Below are 24,796 nucleotides of genomic sequence, written 5' to 3'. Positions count from 1 at the left end.
CAACACCCCAGGGCATTTTCTTGTTGCCATTAAATGCAGCATTTAGCATCCTGGACCGTTCGCTTATGACAGACGCTCTCATCTCCCATGACTAATGGCTCATTGTTTGTATCTGTGCTGGAGGAGTAAATTCTTCATTATTGGAGAGATCTGACATGTACGAACAATTGGAGCAAATTGATTGTATTTTCCAAATCATCACACAGACTCTAATTCTATCCACAAGAGGCACTAATTTGAGCTAGAATTACCTTCTAAATTAGAAATCAGAGTTCTTGATGGAGAAGAGCAATGATTCCCGATGTGCTGCATGGTCAGTTGGGAGGGGAGCAGAGTCCACCCTGATTCACACTCCAGACAAGGTTCCTTTTGTCTCCCTGCATATCCTGCTGTGATTTGGTGCCTTTTGCAGGGAGAGGGTACCTCTTCACTGAGGTATTAGCATGGGTGATTGGCAACTGGGTAAGCCTCACCTGGGCTCAAACAGCCCCACTTCAAAGCCAGGCCTGTGTTACTGGGTCCTTTCTGGTGCACTCACCCATGTGCGTCGCTAGGAATTCTGGAGGCATGGCTCTTTATGCTGAAATAAGCTGAGCTGCTCTATGATTCTTTCCCAGTGAAGAGTGGGAGACCTTGTCCATCCTTCCCAGTGAGCAGTGGGAAGGCACTAAGGAAGATAAGAGAAACAACACAGCTGACTAACTGGAGTCCCAGAGTCACCAAAGCTATACGGTGCCCCAGGATTCACAGGCCAAGATACGAGGTTGGTTTGCTCTAATCCCAGAGACTGGGTGTGCTGCATTGTCCTGTTGGCAACCAACTAGATTTTTAGAAGGGGCCTAAGTTAAAACATCTCAAAGGGTCCTGATTTCCAGAGGGTAAGTGCTCAGCAGTTTCTGAGCATCAGCCCTCTTTGAGGTCTCAAAAGTTAAGCCTCCCCACATTGACGCATTCAAATTTACTAGTCACTTTTGAGGATTATTCCATCAATATTATGAATATTTATTATTTTTGATTGCCACAAGTGTTCCAAGCACTCCACAGAAACATGTACAGCTACAGCCCCAGCCCAGAGAATGTTCCCAATATAAACTAGACACAACACAACAGGGGAGGGTCATAGACAAATAGGGGGGGTGAAGTAGTGAAGGCCATATTTCCAGTCTCAAGCAGCCAAAAATCATGAGGCAGGCCTGAAAAACAGTCATGAGATCAGTTTAAATCACGAGATATTCATAACTGGTCTGGAAATAGGGGTAAACAGTGAGTTGGCAAAGTTTGCAGATAACTATCTTGAATAATTTTGTACTAAGTCCAAACAGACTGTGAAGAGTTACAAAGGACTTCAGAAAACTGGGTGATTGGGTAACAAAATGGCAGATGAAATTCAATGTTGTTAAATGCAAAGTGATGCACACTGGAAAACAAAGTCCCAACCATAAATAGAAAATGATGGGGTCTAAATTAACTGTTACCACTCAAGAAAAAATTTGGAGTCGTGGATAGCTCTTTGAAAACATCTGCTTAATGTGCAGTGGTAATTAAAAAAAGAAAAGCTAACAGAATGATAGGAAAGGGGTAGATAAGACAGTAAATATCATAATGCCACTATATAAAGTCATGGTACACCCACACCTTGAATACAATGTGCAATCCTGGTCACCCCATCTCAAAAAAGATATATTAGAATTGGAAATGGTTCAGAGAGGGGCAACAAAAATGATCAGGGATATGGAACAGGTTCCATATGAGAAGAGATTAAAGAGAGTCTGGGACTGTTCATCTTGGAAAAGAGATGACTAAAGGGGGATATGATAGAGGTCTATGAAATCATGAATGATGTGGAGAAAGTTAATAAGGAAGTGTTATTTACCTCTTCCAATAACACAAGAATCAGAGGTCACACAATTAAATTAATAAGTAACAAGTTTGAAAGAAATATAAGGAAGTATTTCTTCAAACAGTGCACACTCCACTTGTGGAACTTATTTCCAGGGGATGTTGGGAAGGCCAAAAGTATAACTGGGTTAAAAAAAAGAATTAGGTAAGTTCATAGAGGATAAGTCCATGAATGGCTATTATCTAAGATGGTCAGAGATGCAACCTCATGCTCTTGGTGTTCCTAACCCTCTGACCGCCAGATACTGAGATTGGATGATAGGGAATGGATCACTGCATAATTGGTCTGACCCAGTATGAACATTGTTACGTTCTTAGATTTTTTTTTTAAATAATACATTTGATTTCTCTCTCTTTACCTTCAGGTTTCTGCTTGATGGCTTCAGATTTGTCTCTGCAACCATGAGGGCTAGACACTCACTTTTTTATTTGAAGCCAAAGCTGAGATCCTAACATAATCACATGACTCCAGGTGCTGCAGCTTTAATGGGGAGAGGTATGAAATCAAAAATCACAAGACCCCTGATAAAGTTGTGAGAGTTGGCAATACTTGGTAGGGTAGAGGAAGCATAGACCGTATCACACAGTTTGCTCCCGTCTTTACAGCACATATACATTCAGGGGCTGTATTTCTTTGTAAGCATGTGTGAACTTTGCATCCCCAGTTCCTTGTAGGCAAGTAGTTAGGAATGACCTTTTAGGAAGGATCAGTGACAGATTATTGTGCTGCTATAGCCCCATATGCAAAGTATTGATGGGATGGGTGCATGCTGTCCATACAGATTGTGCTGGGGTGGTCATGGACATAGCCCATTCTGTTGGCCCAGTACCCCAGTCACATGCTGGCTGCTAGAAAGTGTCTTTCTAAAAGATGTAAAACTCATTGGTACATTAAGAGTGTGGTGGTTCAGCTCAGATACACATTCACTTTGTCAAATCAAGATAGGACAGTAATTTTTTAATGAATATTAAATTCTTTGCTCAGTAAAGCAAATGAGTTTCCTTTTATGAATAAGAGAACAAAGGTAATATCTTCTTAGGTCACCCTCCTGTCTTATATAGGACTACTTCTCAGGCAGTGTCTCTGTACAATACATACCAAGCCATTATCATGCAGGGAAGAGGGGTCTGGGTAATGCGATAGCAGAGTGGTCTATCTCTGAAAGCCCGAATTTAAATGTGTGTCCGGTCACATGCAAGTCAGAGCTGGCATTCAGCTAGTCCTGAGTGAACATGGAACCATACCACACAGATCTGAACTACTGGTGCTTAAATACTACTGTGAGAGGCATTTAACGCATTGCCCATCCCAAACATACACAAATCATGACTCAGCACCCCCTGAAAAAAGGTCACAGGATTAGCGTAACAATCACGAGATATTAAAAAATATTTTTTTTTGAATATTTATTTGCCTTCTTTGACCCTTTGGGAGTGGAGAATGACAATTTTAAGCTTTTCCCCTCAGGCATGAGGACTAGAAACTGTCATTTAGACAAATACAAAGCAAGCTAAGATTCTCAGAAAAAAACATGACTCCAGGAGCTGGGGCTTTAAGAAGAAAACACAGGATATCACAAGAGTTGCCAACACACTTATGTAGGAATAGTATAGCTATTAGCATGCTACATAAGAAATCCAGCAGTGCAATAGGATGTTTGTGGATCTGGAGGACTAGCAATCTCCAACAATAGAATTGTGGGTCAGGACTGAGATTACACTTTGTTGTGTCAGGGGAGGGACATGGGGCAGAAGTGGCTTGGAACGGCAGGGGCTGTCAGGGATATTCTGGCAAAGCTTCAAAGGTGGAATAGGAGTGTGTTCCAAATGCCTGCCTCCAAATGTGCTAAGGTAGCCGTAGCCTCTCATTTACAAGATCACAGAAATTCATCGCATTCAACGAAAATATATCCATAGGCACCGTGCACTTGTATAAATATAAAGGTAATTGATTAGGTGCTTTATGGGGTGTGCATGTTAGTGCCCTGGCTTTATGGCCCATTAGTCGTTAGGCTCAGTTATGATTCTGCATTCTTTTGATTATGCAGATACAATCTATCATATTGTTCCAGAAACTTGGTTAAAGCTGCACTCAGTGGCGGCTGCAGCTGCAGTTTGCTCTTTCAGAGACACACATCATCGCTCTCTTTTATGAGAGATAAAATTGGCCATTGCTGTTCCTGCAAAAGCAGCTGTTATTCGTTGTTTTCCTTTTTTTAAACTATTATGATGAGTTTGCCTTCCCTTCCCTCTTAACTGAATTACACCGTGTTTATCTTCCCAGTGCTCTCAGGGAAACATACCGGCAGTTATGCCAAGCTGCGGCTGCTTCTTCTTGGAAGTGATGAGCCTTTACCAGGAAGGATGGATTTGTGGTTAAACCACAAGACCGGGAGTCAGGACTCTTGAGCTCTGTTTAGAGCTCTGCCATGGGCCTGCTGTATCTCTTTACCAATCTGTGCCATCAGCAAAGCAGGGGTTAAATAAGGCTAAATTAGAAAGGCCCAGGCCAGGTCTTCTGGTGGAAGATGGTGGAAAACTCCACCGTGGAAAGTGGTTAGGGATCTACCACGAGAGCTTATAGTGATGGACAGGGACATCCAGGCAGAGCCCTTGTCTCTACCCTGGCTCTCAGAGACCTGGCTCCCCCAATTCCAGGGCAGCATGGAACCGCGCTGCAACATCTGTTACAGAACCTGCCTCTCTGCCCGACCGGAGATCGCATAGCGCAATGGAAGGGCCATGGAAGCAACAATCCTGCTTTAGGCTGCACTAGTTCCTCCTTCCCCGCCTGATTTCTCGTGAGGGCGGAGGGGAAGGGAATTATGCCTCCCAGTGCCTCTCACCCACTTTCTGCTCACTCACCACACATGGATTTGTGACATCACAGAGGACACTGGCTTTTGGCCGTGCTTCTGTGGCAGACCTGCAGGCAAAGGGGCTGTATTATCAAAGCTGGCAACTGGTCAGGACCCATTGCTAATCTCCAGACTGCTTCTACAACCTACTAAGGGGCACACAGAGCATAGGGGAGGTTCAAGAGTTATTTTATCTGAAAACCAGTCCGCCCAGATGGAGGAATTGGGGGAGGAGGGCTGGTACTAGAGGCAGCTGTTCACCCTGGCACTGAAGAGAGACAAAGCAAAGCAGAGATGTACAAATAAGGGGAAATATGAAATAATAGCACCACACAGGCTCTGGAAATATCAGGCTCCAACTCCAATTCAGGAGCTAACCATCACCACTTGGGCCCATTTCTCAGATATTAGATCCCAATCCTTCTGATGGAATACCCCCCTTGAAAACAAAGTCCATGAAGTGGCAGGACTCTGCTTTTGCAGAGGTCATTGCAGGACCAGAGCCCAAGTCACAGTCTATTCTCGAGGGACAGGAGAACCCAGCATGGTTCATGTGGCAGATCTGGCATTTCAGACATCACTCCTCCCTCACCCTGAAGCTCACCATAAAAGGCAACATTCACCACATAGAAGGAAGCAATCACAATAAGCACAAATGACTCCCTGCTATTCACAGGTTTTCATGAAGTCAACACTCATCCGAAAGCCAAAAGAGTGCCTTACTTTTCCCCCTACATCCTGCCACTCATCCGGTCATACCCGGAAGACACAGATAAAACCCCTCCTCTTTCCAAACAAACAATAATATCCAAGGATAAGAACCTGCTCCACTTTCCAAAGCGAGAACTCAATTCAAACACAAAACAAAACACAGCAATTGTCAAAAAGGCAGTGCCTTTTTTTTTTACCCTTGAACAAGATATTTAACTATACCAACTTATCAATTTCATAAAAGCAACTATGTTTGCATTAAAAAGGTCCCCCCCTCACAAAACACCATAGCTATATATTTTTCATGTAACATGTTCTCGGCGGGGGCGGGAGGGGGAGGATTTAATTTATTTTTAAAATATTTTAAAGAAACAACATTTCTATTTAAATGCAATCTTTCCAATCTCCCTTCCCCAAAATGTGAGACTATGGCCTCAAGCTTGCCAATGTAACTCGCTTGTCAGCATGCATTACACATTTCCCCCCTGAACAGATCCACAGAGGATCTGGGGCTATTGTAGCACTAGTAACAGTTTGTAGTTATTTAGCCCAAGCTATCAAGGCTCATTGTTTCAACAGTGGAGTTCCCTAGTTCAGTCCCTTGGTGCATCAGCCAAGACGTAGGCCATCACACCAACATTTATGCATGTGCTTAATGTACAAACAAGTAGCCCCACTGAACTCAAGAAATGTTACTCATGAGTAAGCGTTGTCAAGATCAGAGCCTATGGTCCCAATCCTGCAATCAGATCCAAGCAGATGAATCCTTGCACCTACACTGAACTTCAATATGCTACACAAGCACATAGGGTACATTATACCCTCTCACCTTCAACTGACAAATCAGGGGGGTGTTGTTTTCTTTCTTAAGAAGCAGGGCATTTCATTAACAAAAAGCATCTAATAAAATAAATAAATAGAGCTGAGTATCAGAGGGGTAGCCATGTTAGTCTGGATCTGTAAAAGCAGCAAAGAGTCTTGTGGCACCTTATAGACTAACAGACGTTCTGGAGCATGAGCTTTCGTGGGTGAATACCCACTTCGTCAGATGCATGTAGTGGAAATTTCCACTACATGCATCCGACAAAGTGGGTATTCACCCACGAAAGCTCATGCTCCAAAACGTCTGTTAGTCAAATAGAGCTGAGAAGCCCAAACATCATTTCGGTCATTTTTTAAAACAGTGTTGCAATTACTTAAATACAGTAGAAAACAGTAGCACAAAATAAATGTTAAAAGAAAAGACTTACTCTTTGCTGCCAGCTGACTCCAAACCTGGATGCCTCCAACAGCCATGATAGATACTGGTCATGTCTGCACTGATGGTAAGGGGGCAGGCCCTGTGTTGGAGAAAATTCTGTTCAATGGCCTAGCAGAGATTTCTCTTTGCTTAGTTTGGGGTCTCTAAGATTAAGTCCCCCTCCCAGACACTTCCCCCTACCCTACCACATCCCCCTCCAGCCTCCTAGGGGAGCCCACATGCTGGTCTAAGTCTGCCCCCAACCCTTTTGCTTCTAACCTGTTGTATCTGTGGCTTGTTCTTGGAACTTCCTCCTCTGTAGTTAAAGCCTCTGGCTCCTGCCCCCTTGTTGTTTGTGCTCTTCATGCTAGCTCTCCCCCAGATGGAAGCTTCACTCCCAGGCTCAACACTGCTGCAGCCCTGTGGCTCTACCATTCCTCTTCCCTCAGAATCTAGTCCAAGCCTGAGCTACTCTGGTCCCACGGGGTTTGGCTTGGCGGAGAAGTGACTTGTGGCAGTTGTGGAATCATTGCAACTACTGGCAACCCAGCCTCCACAGAGAGTAAAACCAAAACCCAGGTAGCCTGTGGTCTTAGCTCCAAAGGGCTCTCTGCCTTTTCCATCTGTAGAACCAGGCTGGGAAGCTAAGAAGAATCCCTCATGAGTTTTCTAGTATTTCCAGCCAGCCAGAAATGCAGCCAGAACCACCCCCTTTGCAGTATTTTGACTCTTCTGCTTTTGAGCAGAACCCACGGGAATGTGAGAATGCAAAGCAGGGATCAAATTTAACTGAGCTACTTTGAACCTAAAAAATCACAACGTTTGATAGCTGAGATTCAGGGGAGAAAGGCTCTCAGTTTACCTAAACCCCAGGGGACATTTTGATACACCACAATGATTAGCAGTCTCTGCTCAAGAGAGGCCCAGAACTGGAGGAGAATGGTAAAGTTGTGTGTGGAAATGGAGAAGAAAAACATGTGAGGGAATATAGTTTGTTAACACAGAGTGGCCAGTTTGCCTGGGTCTGCAGCTGTAACTGATTACCCTGTGATTACTATGCTGCTGCAGGAGGACTCAAGCTTGCTTGTGCCTATAGCCCAATGCAAAATAAAAGGCTTCTCACCACCAGAGAATACACAAAATAAAAACTAACCCCAGTGAAGCTGTCTGTGACCATAGCCAGCCAAGCCTCTGTTGTCTCAGGAAGCCTTTACCCAACACTCCACAATCTGAGAGCCTGAAGACCTTCTCATGCAGCTTCTCCTTCCTGCTTAGGGAATTAGCCCCAGCTGATACCAGACCCATTAGTTATCTATTGTGGAATGTCTCTGCAACCCTGCCTGAACACAGGGATAGGGATTTAACCCTTTCCCACCATGCCTGGGGCAGGACGATAGATAAAATTCCCCTCCACATAACCATAATTTTGAAGCACTTCTTACCCATTGATATCAAAGTGGTTTTCAAAGAGGGTTGGGTATTGTGATGCTCATTTTACAGATGGGGAGAAACAGAGGCAGAAAGAAGTGAAGTAACTTGCCCAAGATAGTAGAGGAAATCAGTGGCAAAGCCAGGAACAGAGGCACAGCTTTTCCAAGATATTTAGGGGCCTATTTAGGAGTTAGGTGTCTTAGTTCCTCTGAGGATGTGAGCCAGAGTCCTTATCTCTGGACAGCTCTGCCACTTGCCTGTCCCATGCTACATTTAAGCTCCAGTGCTTTCTCATGTACTGAATTCACACAGCAATTAAAAAGGAAAAAAAAAGGATTATAGAGAGAGGAATATGGTATTTACCAAGCAAGGCTGCTGAATTAACCAGGCAGGTGTGCAGAGCTTAGCAGGCAGGGGTGCAGAGTTTATCAGACACAGATAACTATTGTAGGAGCTGGAGAAGAAGTGTTCATTAGCTGGTGGTATGTATTTCCATGCAGCAGAATTTTTTTCCTGATGATTAGTAAATTGCACCCCTTTGCAGCAGGATTAGTTGATGCTTTTAATGATAATGTAAGAAGATTATTTTTTTCCTCTTTCCCTTCATCACTCAAACCTTTTAAATACACAGAACAAGCTTTCCTGAAGTAGTGCTACAGATTTATCTCTCTCCCCATATAAAAAGTAGAGAGGCCATCAGAGTGGAGCAGGGGTATTTGCCTTAAACACATTCTCACAACAGCTCAGTGAGAGAAAATAGCAGCAGCAGATGAACCCTTCAGATAGTATCTCCATCGAGGCTCTGTCAATTGCCATATGCTCTGATCCAATTGCATTGCTCATGAGAGCAACAGATGTTCTCAGCTTTCAGCTGGAAAGCCCAAGCTATAAGCCAATCCAAATGCTGAGCAGCACTGGCCAGTTGCATTCTTTGGGGCCATTTGAGAGGTAGCCAAGGCTAAGGAAAATGGCCATTGATTCATTGGAATTGGCAAGCAATGGAGAACTGTTCTGCATTATGCACTCTTTCTCCCCAGCAGCTTCATCATATGAAAGAGTGCATAATGATGGCTCTGAGCATTGGCAGCCAGAGGACATTTATTTTGGAAGATGTAGATAAAAGGGCATTTACAGAAATGTCTAATTAGCAACCTGTCTGTCTGGGCTCCATTAACCATTTAGATTCGTTAGCAGAGTTGATTGGGTCCTGGAATCTAAGCCCTGGCAGTTTTTAATAGTGAAGGTCTGCCCTTTCAATATTTCACTGAAGTGTAGCTGAAATTTAGCAGCCAAGGTGAGGAAAATAGGACATAAAGGTGCAAACTGATGGGGAGGGAAAAAATTATTGTAATTAGTTAAATGAGTCAGGTTAATAACTTCAGTCTTGTTAAACTCCTTCAAGGCTCTAATTGTATTTATTGAGTGACCAATGAGCATTCCTCCTTGATTAGATTTAGGTTTGGCACCTATAATTAGGGGCTTTTCTTACTCCATCCAAATTTTCATCCTACCACCTGCCTTGTCAGAGAAGACAGGACTGCATGGAAAGTTAACTATGTTTATCAACTTTGCACAGGCACCCTTAACCAAACTTACTTCAAATGTAAAGAGGTGATTTAAGAAACGTCCCAAAAGGCTCATTTCTCTAGGACTAGCTCCTAATGCAGAGCACAGGGTACTCCCTTGCTAAAGGTAGCAGTTCAGTGATCTTGAGACACTGCTACATATCCATCACTGGTAACTCAGTATCACAATGATGGGTGCATCAGAAATGCTAAGGTAACAGATGTGAATGTAAAACTGAATGGAGAATCTTTATATATTTTAAGACAACCTCTAGAATTCTATATACTAGAGATTAGGGTGAGGTAATATCTTTTATTGGACCAACTTCTGCTGGTGAAAGAGACAAGCTTTCGACCTTACACGGGGCTCTTCTTCAGCTCTGTTTAAGATTGAAAGCTTGTCTCACTCACCAGCAGAAATTGGTCCAATGACAGATATTACCTCACCTGCCTTGTCTCTCTAATATTCTGGGACTGATACAGCTACAACACCACTGCGTATGCAAGAGACATCATTTTCTATTAAAGTCTATATGATTTTCCCATAAGGAAGGGATAGATAGTTTAGTTAATATGCTATTTATTAGGGAGGGATGCAGTATTTTTGAAGGTCTAGATAAAGCATGATAGTAACAGTATCTAAGCAGGGCATTGGCATTATTACTATGTCCTTGCCTGTGACATGCAACAATGATGGACATGAGAGAGAGAGAAATACCAGTCAATATAAATAATAAATACAGCCCCTGAGCTTTGTTGGGGTCGAAGCCCTAGAGATTCTGTTTCTCTAGTCTGCATGGTTCTAGAATTCCATGTAGTCAAATCAATGGAGGCAGATGAGCAGGGTGGACAGAGGTGGACATGACACTGCCAAACTGGATGAAGAAAAGGGAGATGGAATGAGGTTTATTATTTATCATGTGTATAGTGCCTAGAGTGTGCAAAGCATTTTGCAGACATGCAGAAAGACACAGCCCCTGGTGAACATGAGACAATTGACTGTGGGAAGTGGAAAAAGTAAGGAGGAGACTGAGGAGAGTTAGAGGGGCAGAGGTTCTGCTGTTTGCAGGAGAGCATATGGAACATGCCCAAGCTCAACAAGGGGATGTCCTTACAGTCGGGAAGCCATGTTGCATTATTTGTCTTCATATCCTCCACCTATCCTGCTGCAATACATCCACCCATTCCATCCCCTACACACATGGATATCAGCTGTGTGTCTGCTTCTCCCCCCACCAATAAAATGAATAGAAATCCCAGACTGAGTCATTATTAGTGTATGCGATGTGAGCCAAGCTGCTCTGAAAGTCCTCTCGTTGGGTATTAATGCAGCATGCCATCCATTACACAAGTATTTTGCTGTGGCAGACAGAAAGTGACATTTATGGGTCTATCATGAGAATGAATTTCACCATCCATTAAAATGATGTACAGGTAAACACTCCATTCATTTTTAATCTATGAGCTTTGGTTCTTTCTCTGGTCTGGTAGATGGGCCCATCAATATAGCCTTTATTAGCAAAACTATTTAACAAGAAGAGCTGCTGAATAACATTCCATACTTGTAATTAAAGAGACTGCAGCACAAATGGGGAATACGGGAATTAAAGTCATAGCCTCATAGGACTCCCCTCTTATGGATTTGCATGTGCTGAGTAGCCATAGTCTATCTACAAAGCTCTGTTGTTGGAAAGGTCACATCTCATTCAGACACAATTAAACACCTCACCAGACTAGGTTATTTCCTGTGATTGAACTCAGGGCATCTGAATCTAAAAGTATGAGCTATTAGGACCAACATACAATCAAGGTATTAGCTTGTTGGCAACAATAGACTCATAAAACAGTTTATGTGAGTTAGCCACTAGAGAGGGACAACGAACCACATAGGGTTAGCTACTGGACATGTTCTTCAATTGCTAGCCTGAGTTATGGGGTAGTGTTGCTGTGTGTTTTGAACAATTGTCATGTTCCACCCCAGAAGTGGCTGCATTTCAATTGTGAGTGCGTGAACATTGTATGTAAAGTGCTTTGGAATATTCTGAGGTGGAGGACACATACTTTAAGTTACTTTTATTATTACTGATAGAGATTTACTAGGTAAAAAGAAAACACACTATAACCACAATTTCTTAGAAACCGAAGTAAGTTTTTTTTACTGCTATAATTCTAGAAATTGAGTTAATAACAATTAAGATTAAGTGACTCACATATATTACTATGCAATTAATTTAAGTTTATTATTATTGTTATTGTGTATTAGATAAAAGCCAACTAGAGTATATTTCAAGTTGTTAAAGTGACTCAGTTGGCTGTATACTTCAGTTCGAACCAGTACTGGACCAATGCATGCAATATGATGTTAGAGGATGCTGTCCTGATGGAGGGGTCCCGTTCTTGAATGCAACATCAAACCAGAGCCCTGCTCACTAAATAGCTTATGGCTCTTTTTGCAAAAGTAGAGTTGTTAACCCAGTTTTCCTTGCCCAATTCCAATTTGGGTTAGTTGTATTTTGTCTATTTAAAATTGCTTAAACTTCAACAGGATTTTTATATGCTTCCTGTCCTAAACCTGTTTTACAGTGTTGTTATGTACAGCGTAACAGTTGCCATGTCCCACTTAAATTTTTGGTGCCATGTGAAGTATTCCTTATGTGTGGCCCAAATCCTGAAGTCCTTACTAGGGTTTACCTCATCCTTACTTAGCCAAATGTCCAAGGATTGAGTCAAAGTTGACCAAGGACCTCAGGAATTGACCTAAAATATGTACAGTATTCTGTACAGCATGCAGATGCTTGCAAGAAGTGCTGTGATCATGAAAAGACTCTCTCTGAGTCTGCAGAGGGACAGGAACAAAACAGCATCTCTAGCAGATGCCCGAGCCATCTTGGCTGTATGTTGACTCTGAAACATTATAATGACATTTCCCTGGCCCAGATTTTTACACTGTGATCCCCACTTCCACATATACTTATGCATTTATGTGCCTGCTTTCCCTACATCAGAATTGCCACAAACAGGTTTCGAGACGGGACTCATGTCTTGGATCTCTATGAAAATCTAATCCTCACTGTCAGCTTTTAACTATTCCCTTGCTGGAACTTCAAATGAAGCTCTGGCCTTTCTCCGTGGATCAAAAGTGAAGAAATATTTATATAACAACCTGTAAAGCAAAGATGACACATTTCCTACAGTCTTAATCTTCCTCACTCAAGATCATGATTTGTTTCATGTGACCTGCTCCAGTGACCATGGTGTGTTTTACCCAACTTCAAATGAAGGATTTGAAAGTTGGGACAGAAAAAACTCTGAAGAAGGACAGATCCCCCTTTTCAAGTAATCATCTTAGAAACAGAGAATTGATATTAAGGGGGAAAATTAATGAGACAGAATTTATTTCTAAGTAAGATGTTTTCCAAAGTTTTCTAAAGAGGCACCAGCAGTATTGGAGTCCCCATAATATGTTTTTCATAATCAGCAGGCATTTAATTAACACCCAATAGCTGTCTGACAGAATCTAAATTGAATCTTCATTTGAGACACTTAAAAAAGTGTGCTTGAAATTAATGGGGAGTGGTTCTCAGAGCCTGGGTCATCAGTCACTTCTCGTTTACCAGCATGAAGGGCTCCCGTTTATTCTGTGTGTGTCTCGTGACTTTGGTTAACTATAGAAGCTAACACTCACCTTGAAAGTAGATCTGGTTAATTCACTGTCTTCTTCTTTTCAGTGACATCCACTTCCCTCAGGTAGGAAAACTAAGGAGAATCTATTAATCATGGTTAAAACAAGGGATCAGAGAGAAAGGAGATGAAAATGTCCATTTTCTTAAAACAGTTCTGGGATCAATCACTAAAAACATTCAGCACTTGTTACATTATGTGTATGAAATATCTTTGGAACAATTCTCTGTCTCCCTGCCAATTTCTGTCCAGATTCTCTTTGACATATATTTCTCTTGCTAGTTTTTATCAGCTCAGCTATTCCTTTGATCCACTGAGCGTCACTGACCATCGACAATTATTTTTATTAAAAGCCATTCCGTGGAAAACAATCCACTCTAGAATCAGTCCTGCTGAGGTAGCATGTCTTGGTCTTTTGGGCTAGGATCAAAGGCATGATGCTTCTTTTGTTGAAGTCAATGGGAGATTTGCTGTCAGTGTTAATAGGAGCAGAGTTCAGTCTGTAGTAACGGTTAGACCCTCTATTTGTGGGACTAAGTCCTGCATTTGCAAGGATCTGGGCCTGAGGCTCTAATAGGCCTTGTAACCATCATGAAACTACTCTCTAGCATCTCTATTTTACCACTCCCGTTTTATTTACTGTACTTGGGGGCAAAGCCTATTCCTTCTTCTATGGCTCTGGAAGACCCTATCTGTAGTGTGGCCCTATTGTATGGGGTTGTGGGGAGTAAGATCTGGGGGGCCCATGGAGGCAGTCCCGGTCCTGTGCACACTGTAAGAGGAACTTTTGCAATGTATTTTGGGGACAGGCATGGGATGGAAGAAGTCGGGGGGCAAATTAGCAAAGCTGCACTGTATGGTTCTGTTCGGCCACAAGAGCCGCACCAACCATAGTGGATGCTCAGTTACTCTCTCCTGCTACTCTGTGGCATTTTGGGCAGGGGTATTCATCCTGCAATGCCTGAGGATGCTTGAAACTCAAGACTTGGTGCATATGTGTGTGTGTCTCTCTGTGTGTGTGTGTGTATTGGGATGGGATAGGAGAGGATCTGGCTCTTTCCTACAAGGGAGAATTGACATAGAAGCAAACTTAAAATTTCTTTCTGGCCTCTTGCTGCCTCACGCCCACCTCTGAGCTCTGACCCTCCCATTCTGTTGCCGTGGAGCCTTCCTACAAAGGCCAGTTGTGATACCAGCAGCTGCAGAAGGCCCTGTCTTCAGATGGAGAGGCAGCAGTAGCAGGAGTGGATGAACTCCCTAGGAATAAAGATCATATTCTCATGCAGAATTTAGCGGCGTGGCAAGAAATAGAGAACAGAAATGCCAACAAACGCAAGAAGAATGGTCTCTAAATAGAATGTTTTTCAAAGCTTTCCTCTAGGCTGTGGCAGTTCTTTAATAAAAGGCACCGAATTAACTGAGGAGAACTCCTGGTGAACTGAGGAGACCCCTTCCGATAGAAACAGTGGGTTTGATTCCCTGCTTAGTTGCAGCAGTGTCACTTGGGACTAGCACTGCTCAAAGCAATGGCCTTACACCGGTGTAAAAACCGGTGTGAGTCAGAGGAGAATCAGGCCCAGCCTCTTTCAAGCCCCATTTGTCTCAGCTGTGTTATCCCTGATGGAAGAACATCATTTTGACAATAGTTTAAGACGTTAGAGTAACAGATGTGACTTGCTGGAAAAATCCTACCCCTTTCCCAAGATGAGCCATGGATAAGATGCCAGATGATGTGGTTCATTCAGGTTACTGACCCAAAGATGGGAGCGGGGTAGGGGTGGGGAGAAAGAGAGTAAGAAAACACATATGGTTTTAAATGTAAGACTAAACAAAAGGAGCTGCAGAGGGATAATGGATTATTATTCCTACAAGAATAGGCAAGAACCTGTTACATAGGAGGACAAAACAGAACTGACACATGTTATGAAATTTCTACACCTCAACTAGTGGGATAAATCTATGTTTTCCAACACTATCTACTTCATTTCTCCTGACCCATGTTTAATACATTGATTGGAAATAAAGTAGCTTTTGAGAGGCACTAAGAATGCATATGAAAATCCAATTTAGGTTTGTTTATTTGTTTTTGCGCTGTTTACCAATAAATCTTTCAGTGCTATGCAAAAATGGATAAGCATTATTATACCCATTGTACAAATGGGGAAACTGAGGTACAGAGTGGCGTGATATGATTTACTCAAGGTCAGACAGCGCGTCACTGTCCATTGATGTCTCTGCCCAAACAGAATTTAGGTTTAAAGAAGTGCATGTAACTTTCCATTATTGTATTTCTCATTTTCCTAGCAAACACTATATTTTCTGGTTGTGCTGGAAACCAGAAACTCTCTGTGATGAAAGAGACTTCTCTCAAGATATTTCTGGATCAACAGGAAGCAATGAAAGAAAGCCTGTTCCAGTGAGTCTTCCAGCTTGATTATGCAGCATCTGAACTTCTGGATGACTTTCCATACTGAACTTTTGGCTGTTTGTCCATCACCAATTTGCTCTGCACACAAGCATATCAAAGAGGGCATTCTTCTTATATAAAATCCTTCTGGGTGAAAGAAATGCCCAGCTACAGTACCTGACTGACCTCATCTTTGGAAGATGCAGGCATAGGAAGAGTTGCAGAGCTAGATGGTGGCTAAACTTTTTCCAAGCATCTTTGCTCAGCCCATTGTTTCAACCACAGACAGGTAGGTCCAACATCCCAAGCTGCACTGGTAATGTCTGTACTACACTTTTTTGTTGTTGCCTTGAGTCAACTGATTGCCAATGAATGTGCAAAGCAGTCAACACATTGGAAAAGCCACCCTAGGGGAAAGAACAATTGTTTCTATCTTGTGGACAAGGGCTTTGAAAAATAGCCATTTCTCTCTGTGAAGCAGAAGGTGTCACACAAATGAAGAAGCAGCCAGGATCATATGGAAGACAATTAACTAAGCTTGGATCGGCCAATGGTGATTTTTAGCCCTCCCCTTTTTTTTTTTGGCACCATGATATGATACATTCACCCCCAAGCTGGGATCATGTTCTTCTGATACTGGAAGGAAAATGGCTCAAAAACTTGTTTCTCTCACCAGCTGAAGTTGGTCTGATAAAAGATGTGACCTTGCCCAGCCTGTCACTGGAAGGAAAGTCATTCTGAAAATCAGTTTCTAGGTCTGAACTGCCCTACTCTTGGTAGCTTTCTCGTCTTTATAGCACTGCAGCGTGTAATAAAGCAGCCATGTTTACATTCCAAGCAAACTGTTGATGAATAACCTTTTGTACTTGGGACGGGGGAATGAATTACTGGCCCACCAGCTTTGGGAACGAATGTGCAGGGGTGGTACAATGAATCCCAGTGCTACAAACAACAACTAGCTACGGAGTATCCCACACCCACAGGGAGCTGGATTTAGAACCCTAGTTCTTCCACTTCAGAAGCAGTCTTCTACCACTTGAACTAAAGGAGCTGGTCCTCAGCCGGCAGTGGGAATAGGTCCCTTATCCTCTCTGGGGACTGGCCAGTCACAAAAAAGATTTTCTGGCATGGGAAATAACTCAGGAAGACATGTCATAAACTTTCTAGGGGACAGTCTGCAAAACAAAAGTCAGCCCAGCTATGGTAAGAAGCAAGACAGTGGATGCCCAATCCCCTGAGATGGTAGCTGCCTTCAACTCCCATTCAATTCAGTGATGAGGGTGCTCGGCACAATGCAAGACTGGGCCCAAGCAGGACTCGCCCAAAGCAGGGAATAGTGCCATGGTCCATGTGAGATTTGTAAGCCCCTAATCAGGGGTGAGGGAGAACAAGACATTACAATAATCATTAATAAATTCATCTTTATAAAGCACTTTGCAATTCTTACATAACAGTAAATCCAAAGAGGTGGTGTTATTAACAACAAAATGCTCAGGTTTTATACAAATTAATTAATTTGCTATATTTCCTTATTGAGAAATATTGTCTCATGAAGCTAACGAACAGTGGATCAAACACACACATTAATAAGGGAGAGAGTGATAGGAAAATGTCTTTAGGGATTAACAGGGAACTAACAAACAAACAAACAATCACATATGTTCTTTTTCATTTAATTTCCGGGATCTGTTGTGAATAAACATTTCATATCACACCTTTTTTGATGGCTGCCACAACACATATCAAAGAAAAAGCTCCTTCTTCCTGAGAAAGTTAAAGTTGCTTTTCTGTGAGCAGAGATAAACGCAAGACAGCTTTGCTACGTGGTTCCAACACAGTCCCAGACCTTTTGAACCGTTAGGATTTATATGTCATTAAATAATTAACTCAGTGATGCATGAGAGAAACTAATGCTGGTCTTGGTAAAAGACCTCAATTAATTGCTTTCATTTCAGTAGCACACTGCATTTTCATGATGGGATATAAGTGAGTGTGAACTTTATTTCAGAGACTGTTTGATAAATGCAGGCATAAAAAGGTGAAAAATGACCTGTTCAGATAAGACTTTTGTTTGCTGAAATGTTTTTTGTATTGCACAGTCTTTGGCTCCAATTGCTGCTGACTTGACCAGACACTGGAACAGATGGTTAAGAGCCTTGGCTGCATGCTACTCTGTACATTTCATATAGTCTCCCCTCTCCATGGATTCTTGGGGTAATAAGTGACATCTCAGGATATGTCTACACCAGAATTTTTTAACTAAAGTTAACTGATTGCCATTTAACTAACTGGTTTGGACACCCTATAAATATTTGTTCCACAACACAAACATTTTTGGTTTGCTAAGACCTAAGGTAAACCACAAATGTGTGTCCTGATACAAATGTTTGTGGAGTGGTCAGACTACCATGGTTCACCACAAAAGCGTGAACCACCTCCAGTTAAATGGCAGTCAATCCACTCTAATTAAAAACTCTAGGGTAGGGACATATGCTCATGTCTACGGAAGAAGAGCAGAATGGAACACTGTCTGGACAGACTATATGATGAGGTGTTTGAATGTTATCCAGCACATCCCGCAGTTAGAACTAGTAAGTAGCAGTGAGTGAGTTACCAAGAATATACCCTAGGGAAACATGAACTTGCTATAGGGGAGATCCAAAGGGATGATTTGGGCTATCACAGAATTATAGGAATTTAGAGATGGAAAAGACTGATTAGGCCGACTAGTCTGGGCACAGAATTGTTCTCCAGTGCTTTCTCCAATTTGGTTTTAAATGTCTTCCACCACATCCCAGCACCTCCATTGGGATTATTCCACAGTCTAATAAAATATAGTTCCTGACTATCAACGTAAACCTCCTTTGCTTTATTTAATCCCATCGGTCTGATTTACACTTTATTGTATCATGCTGGATGCCTCTCCCTCCTGCCTCAGTATTCACCAGCACTCCAGGAATTTTGTAGGATCAGCTGAACATCGTTACACTCCCCCAGGCCATTTTCGGGATACCCCTCAGGCAGATGATGGAAGGAGTCCTCCTGTCCTTAAACACACCAGCAGTGGAATGTCCTCCAAATTACAGGCCAGACAGCTCCAGATAGGAGGGAGTGTCTCTAATCCCAGATTCAGTGGGGGATGAAACTGTGCCACTTCCATTTCCAGCTGTGCCGTTTGCGTGTGAGTGCCCAAGCTCTCACCTCATCCCATGGTGGGGTGGTTTGAACTGAGCCCTAGGAACAATTGGGGATATAGGCTCTAGCTGGGGTCATTTTAACCAGGTTGCAAATGCATTATTTAAAAGGTTAAAAATGGACAAATCTGGTGCCATCTGTTCAGGAGGAGGTGATAAGATTCCTGCTAGCTTCTCGTGTTCACCCCTCTCTGCTGGGTTCACATGAGCATCCATTGCCACTTAATTACACGCTGTTACAGTCACTGCTGCTGTCTTTCAACTGGCACCTGAAGGCTAGTGACTGGCTGTAGAGGAGGGTTCCTCTCTGATCAGCAGATGGTATGGCATGAGTCAGCAGGCTATAAGTGGCAGTGTGTGTTGAGTGGATGCTCTCTGCCCCATTTCCAGCAGCCCCCGCCCTGGAGGCTCTTCCATTGCTGGCTGGCTGGGACATTGAAGCTCTCACTACAGGGAAGGTGTTTAGAATAAAAAAACCAAATCAAGCAGCCTCCCCACTCCTGCAGAGAAGTAATGCGTGTCAGTACCAGTGACCTCTGCCATGGCTGCCCTGTATGCTGGGGACGATATAGGGTGACCAGACAGCAAGTGTGAAAAATCGGGACAGGGGATGTGGGTAATAGGAGTCTGTATAAGGAAAAGCCCCAAATATCGGGACTGTCCCTATAAAATTGGGACATCTGGTCACCTTGGGACGATAGCAGGAGCCTGAACCTGCAGCTCTCTGCATATAAATGACTCCTGCACATGAAGGGCTGGCAGTGTTGAGCCCTGAGTCTCTAAATGGGGCTTGTCCATATATTGGAGGCCCCTACACTTTCCGTCATCAGGTCCCAATAAACTCCCTTTTCCAGTAGACTATAAGGCTGTCTTCTCCCACAATAAGCTCCAGGTCTCCTGGGTGGGAGGAGGGGACAGAACAGGGTAAGGGGAAGTCCTTCTGACTTCTTATCCTCTCTGGTTTCTTCAGGCTACCAGTCCTCCTTCATCTAGTTCATGAGGGCAGCTGGCTGACCTGCTCCCCACTCCAATGGCTTCAAAGGATGATCAGCAGTCTAATAGATCTTTTAGTCTAATGTTTCCAGACTGGGGGCATCTGGCTTCAAGTCACAGACAGAAACCGGAAGTGAAGTCACAGGTGTCCAAAGAGGTCAGAATTCCAGAGTCAGATTTTGCTATGTGGTTTATTAAATACATCTTAAGAGGGAAGCTACATTTTGCACTGTGAGGAGAACCTGCTATCTACTGTTCAAAAAGCAGATTTCCTAATCGAGGCCCAGACATAAACACATGAAAAGGGTTCTCCAGGAGATCATTTTTAAGAGCCAGTGGATTGCTGCAGTACCTTGTGTTGGCCCAATTAAGCCAAAGCCCCATGGTGTGTTGCCGCTTGGCCAGAGGCGAAATGGAATAAACACTGTTTGCACAGTTTTTAGATTCCTAAATGCTGTAGGGGCAGTTATCTGATAAGGAATGGATTTCATCAAGGGTTTGTAAAGCTGATTCTTGTAAACAAAATATCTTGGGAAAACAACTCTCATAAACAAAATTATTAACCAGGCAGGTAAATTACGTCAAAGCTAACTACCAGGAAATATATGGCATTCAGCTCACAAGTAAAATGTATTAATCAAATCATGGGATTTGTTTGTTGTTGTAGCTGTAAATGTGATTAAAAAATGAGATATTATGTAACCTCAGTAAGAAAGTAGCTTATAGGGAATAAGTATAATACATTATATTTAGAATGCTTCATATGCATGCTGATTTGTATTACTATAAAACTGTACTATAGTTAGATGCTGTAACCTTTGCATGACTCTTGCTCTGTATACTGCAGGAAAATACAAGGCTTGAGAAATAACTCAACCCGCCAGCCTTTACGTATTCTGCTATGCTTGGTTACTACAGATCTTTCTGTCTTGCAGATGTGTGTAGAGCCAGGTGAGGTAAGGTCTGTATTGTTTAGTGTTAGCCAATATCATATACAATATTATATATAATAGCATGTATATTTTTACATAACTATCAATTTTATTCATGTTAAGTGCTTTCAAATTGATTTTCACTTAGGTAAAGCTGTTTAACCAAGCAGAGATGTGAAGTATTATAGTCTCAGTGGTAGGTAGAGAGACATTCCAGAGAAAAAGGATAAGACAAATAATGTTGTTGATGCTTAGCTTATCCTCTGTACCAAGCTATAGCTGATACAGGATGTCTCTAAAATTGTGCTGAGTTTCGAAATGCTGTGATCGAAATAAAATAATAAGCTAGTTACAATCTCTGTTCTGTTTACCGCAGGGTCTCTGCAAGCCTAGCAAGAAAATTCCAAAAACATGTCAAAGAAGATAGATAGGAATGATATGTTAAGTTTAAAGTAATGCAGCGAAATGGTTGTAAACAACCCTAGTATATCTAGAGGTAAAGTGAAGCTCAGATTGTAAAACAGCTGACCAGCTGCACTGCTGCCTCCACATGGGTTGGTAACATAATGGCTTTTTTGTACTATGCTGTATTAATCTTTGGCTAATAATCTTTTATTAATAAAGTTGATTAAGCCTAGCTATTTGACATCTCTTTTTAAATTAAACCTATAACACTTGATAGGCAACAGGCAAAGGACATTAGTGTTTTCTCCAGCATAGGTCTTCCTATACTCAGCACAATGGTACGTGGCAATGTTAGATCCGGGACAACAAAAATAGAACTGAGTTGAGAAGTTTGTCTTCTAAACATACCCATCTCTCCAGTTGACTTGCACGTGCCACAGCCTCAGTGTATGACGCTAATGTATACATTTACAAAAACAAAATTACCCCTCTAGTGCAAGTGAAGAAAAGGTGATGTTTAATGGGCTCTTAATTAGTGTGGGGAGGACTGATAGGTAGTTGCAGTTCCCCTCACTCATGGCTGTGGAAACCAATAGGAAATGGACTCTTCATGTAGCCACTGTCACTCAGCTCTGGTCAACATATGGGTAGATAGGAATGAGTTTTAAGTAATGTCTTCCTCTGCATAATCACCTCAACCATGCATTTTTGATAGTTAATTAGACTCCACGCTGTGGAATAACTAATGCCATGTTTGGAATCATAATCCATTATTGAACAACGGATTGTGCGAGCCATCTCACCAATATGAGCCCTTGGACATTCCTAAAAGCTTGTTAAACTGTGTTTAGTAAATAATTCTGTAGCATGTCTGCAAATGGCTTGATCACACAGAGGAGCCAAGGAGTCAGAGGTTGCCTGTTTATTAGCAGAGGCAAATAAATACATATCTGACCCAACTGTCATTATCTGTAAGGGATCAGAGTCAATACATTAGAAGTGAAATTTTAGCTCCATTGAAGTCAATTGCAAAACTCCTAGTGACTTCAGTGGGGCCAGGATTTCACACAAGCAGTCCGTTGCTCAGAAGACTGCACTGCACACTTATTCTGTCTTGTCTACTTTGATTGTCAGTTCTTTGGGGCAACCTCAGTGCTCAGTTTCTATCCCTCGAGGTTGTGGAGAAAAGCTTTTGATCGTGACCCAAGTGCGCACTAAAGGCTCAGAAACCAGAAGACAAATAAAACAAGCCCAAAATGTATTTTCTTTACAAAAATCTCATGAATTTTAAGCCAATCTCATGATTTTAAGACCTAACTCATGACTTTTGAGCTCCTGACTATATAGAGTGTCTCCTTCTTTAGCTCCAATATTTAGCTAGTACAAAGCTCTCTCTTTAGCTCCAGCTTCTGTATTACATGCAGTACAAGAGGGGCAGATCTATAGATTTAGTTTTACAACCCTGGTAGTTGTCACATACTTCTTTTACTTACCAGGAGGTTATACAACATTCGGAAGCAATGTCGATGCCATGCCTGCCAGAAAGATGATTGCCGCTTCTGTGCAAATTTCTTTCACACTATAAATATAGATCTTTCCCCATAATTGCAACACAGTCTTGATCTGCCTGTGGTTATTAAAAAAAAGCTGTTTAATTTAATTAGAGTCCATTTGAAAACCTCATAGCATGAAAGAATTTGATATATACAGAAATACCCTTTACAGCTACAGACATCATTTCATGGTACCTTATCTTGTGGTAATGATAATGTGTGTAATCCAGACCTTGAACTGATATACTATATATACAGTGGGGCTAATAATTTATCAATTGATGTAGGAATATTACCACTTACTCAGCTCCCAGTCATCTGCCAAGAAAGGATACAGATGGTAGTAGAGTAACGTTCACCTTGGGGGAGTTCACAGCTGCTTTAGGCCTATTCACTTTTAGCAGGAGTCACTGCTGGTGTAACACTGGAAAATATGTTGTTGTAGCTGTGTTTGTCCCAGGATATTAGAGAGACACGGCGGGTAAGGTAATATCTTTTATTGGACCAACTTCTGTTGGTGTAAGAGACAAGCTTTTGAGCTTACACAGAGCTGTGACCTGAAAGAGAGCTCTATGTATGCTTGAAAGCTTGTCTCTTTCACCAACAGAAGTTGATTCAATCAAAGATATTACCTCACCTTCCTTGTCACTGGAAAATGTGTGTCACATTTCCCTCAGATGGCTGGTTCACTGGTGGGTAACAGCCTACTACTGCTACCATGGTCAGTGCTGTTGTGCTGCAGGTCCTGGGTTCAATGGAAGGTTATTATTTAAACAATATTCTAGCTTCTTATTAAAACAAGGTAAAAATATATAAATAGATAGTAATGTCTCAAAACTCTCTATTAGAACTGGTCAAAAATGCCAATTTGTTTTGGTGGTGAATTTTGAAAAAAAGGTAAATGATTTTGAAAAAAGAATCTTAAAAATATTCTATGAATTTTTTTTAATGTAAAACTGAAACAAAAACAAAATAGCAAAGAATCCTGTGGCACCTTATAGACTAACAGACGTTTTGCAGCATGAGCTTTCGTGGGTGAATACCCACTTCTTCAGGAAGTGGGTATTCCCCCACGAAAGCTCATCCTGCAAAACGTCTGTTAGTCTATAAGGTGCCACAGGATTCTTTGCTGCTTTTACAGATCCAGACTAACACGGCTACCCCTCTGATACTTAAAAACAAAATAGTTTTTCAAAAACTGAAAATTTATCAATTTCAGTAAAAACAGTTTTCAGTTTTAGAAAACTGAAATCCATACTGTTCTACAGAACATTTTTCAGTTTTTATTTCTTCATCAAAAAATATAAAATTTTAAAGGAAGCAATATTTTCCCACGAAGAATTGCTTTTCTTTTGAAAAGCCATTTCGCACTGACAAAAAGTTTTGACAAAAAAATTTCAACCAGCTCTACACTGATACTACAGGGCTGTGGGCCATTTGTTCAGAATAGTTTAACAGTTTCATACAGCTTAAGGACAGAAGGGACCATTCTAACTTGCTGGATATCACAGGTCATTAAATTTTTACCCAGAGTCCCCTATAATGAGCTCAATAACTTGTGTTAGACTAAAGCATTTCAGTGCTTGGGAGACTAAACTGTTGTGTGCCACAGGAAGAGAGCCCTAGAATCCTTTTATTTTTTAATAATGGAAAGCTATAAAAATGCTCCTTTACTGTGATTACAGGATTAAAGCTGCTTCTGTGTGATACAGGAGATAAAGCTATAGAAAACTGCTCTTATGTGACTGTGTGTGTGAGATTGTATATATACAGGAATTAAAGCAATAGGAACCTGCTCATCTTTGTGGGAGAGAGATATAGGAGCTAAATCTATCAAAAACTGTGGGTGGGTGTGAAAGAGAGAGAGGGAGAGAGAGATGTGCAGGAGCTAAAGATATAGAAACCTGTTCCTCTGCATGATAAGAGA

General features: G+C 41.9%; 1 protein-coding gene across 5 annotated transcripts in view; it reads right to left on the bottom strand.

The window, feature by feature from the left end:
* B3GAT1 (beta-1,3-glucuronyltransferase 1) overlaps positions 1–8,962 on the bottom strand; it is an 87,529-nt gene extending 78,567 nt beyond the window's left edge. Inside the window, exons 1-2 of one of the 5 annotated variants that reach the window (XM_044996868.1) lie at positions 8,503–8,962; positions 6,719–6,808 (exon numbers count right to left, since the gene is read on the bottom strand). In XM_044996868.1, coding sequence (XP_044852803.1) covers positions 6,719–6,764 — 46 coding nt within the window. In that variant the 5' untranslated portion in view covers positions 6,765–6,808; positions 8,503–8,962. Of the gene's footprint in view, positions 1–6,718; positions 6,809–6,987; positions 7,506–7,570; positions 7,657–7,861; positions 8,054–8,502 lie in introns of those variants that run through there. The other 4 variants (XM_044996866.1, XM_044996867.1, XM_044996871.1 and 1 more) reach the window with 4 other exon arrangements.
* Between the last annotated feature and the right edge of the window lie 15,834 nt (positions 8,963–24,796).

The sequence above is a fragment of the Mauremys mutica genome, chromosome 22, assembly GCF_020497125.1.
Source record: "Mauremys mutica isolate MM-2020 ecotype Southern chromosome 22, ASM2049712v1, whole genome shotgun sequence".
Taxonomy (NCBI): Eukaryota; Metazoa; Chordata; order Testudines; family Geoemydidae; genus Mauremys; species Mauremys mutica.
This window is presented reverse-complemented; position numbering and strand designations above follow the sequence as displayed.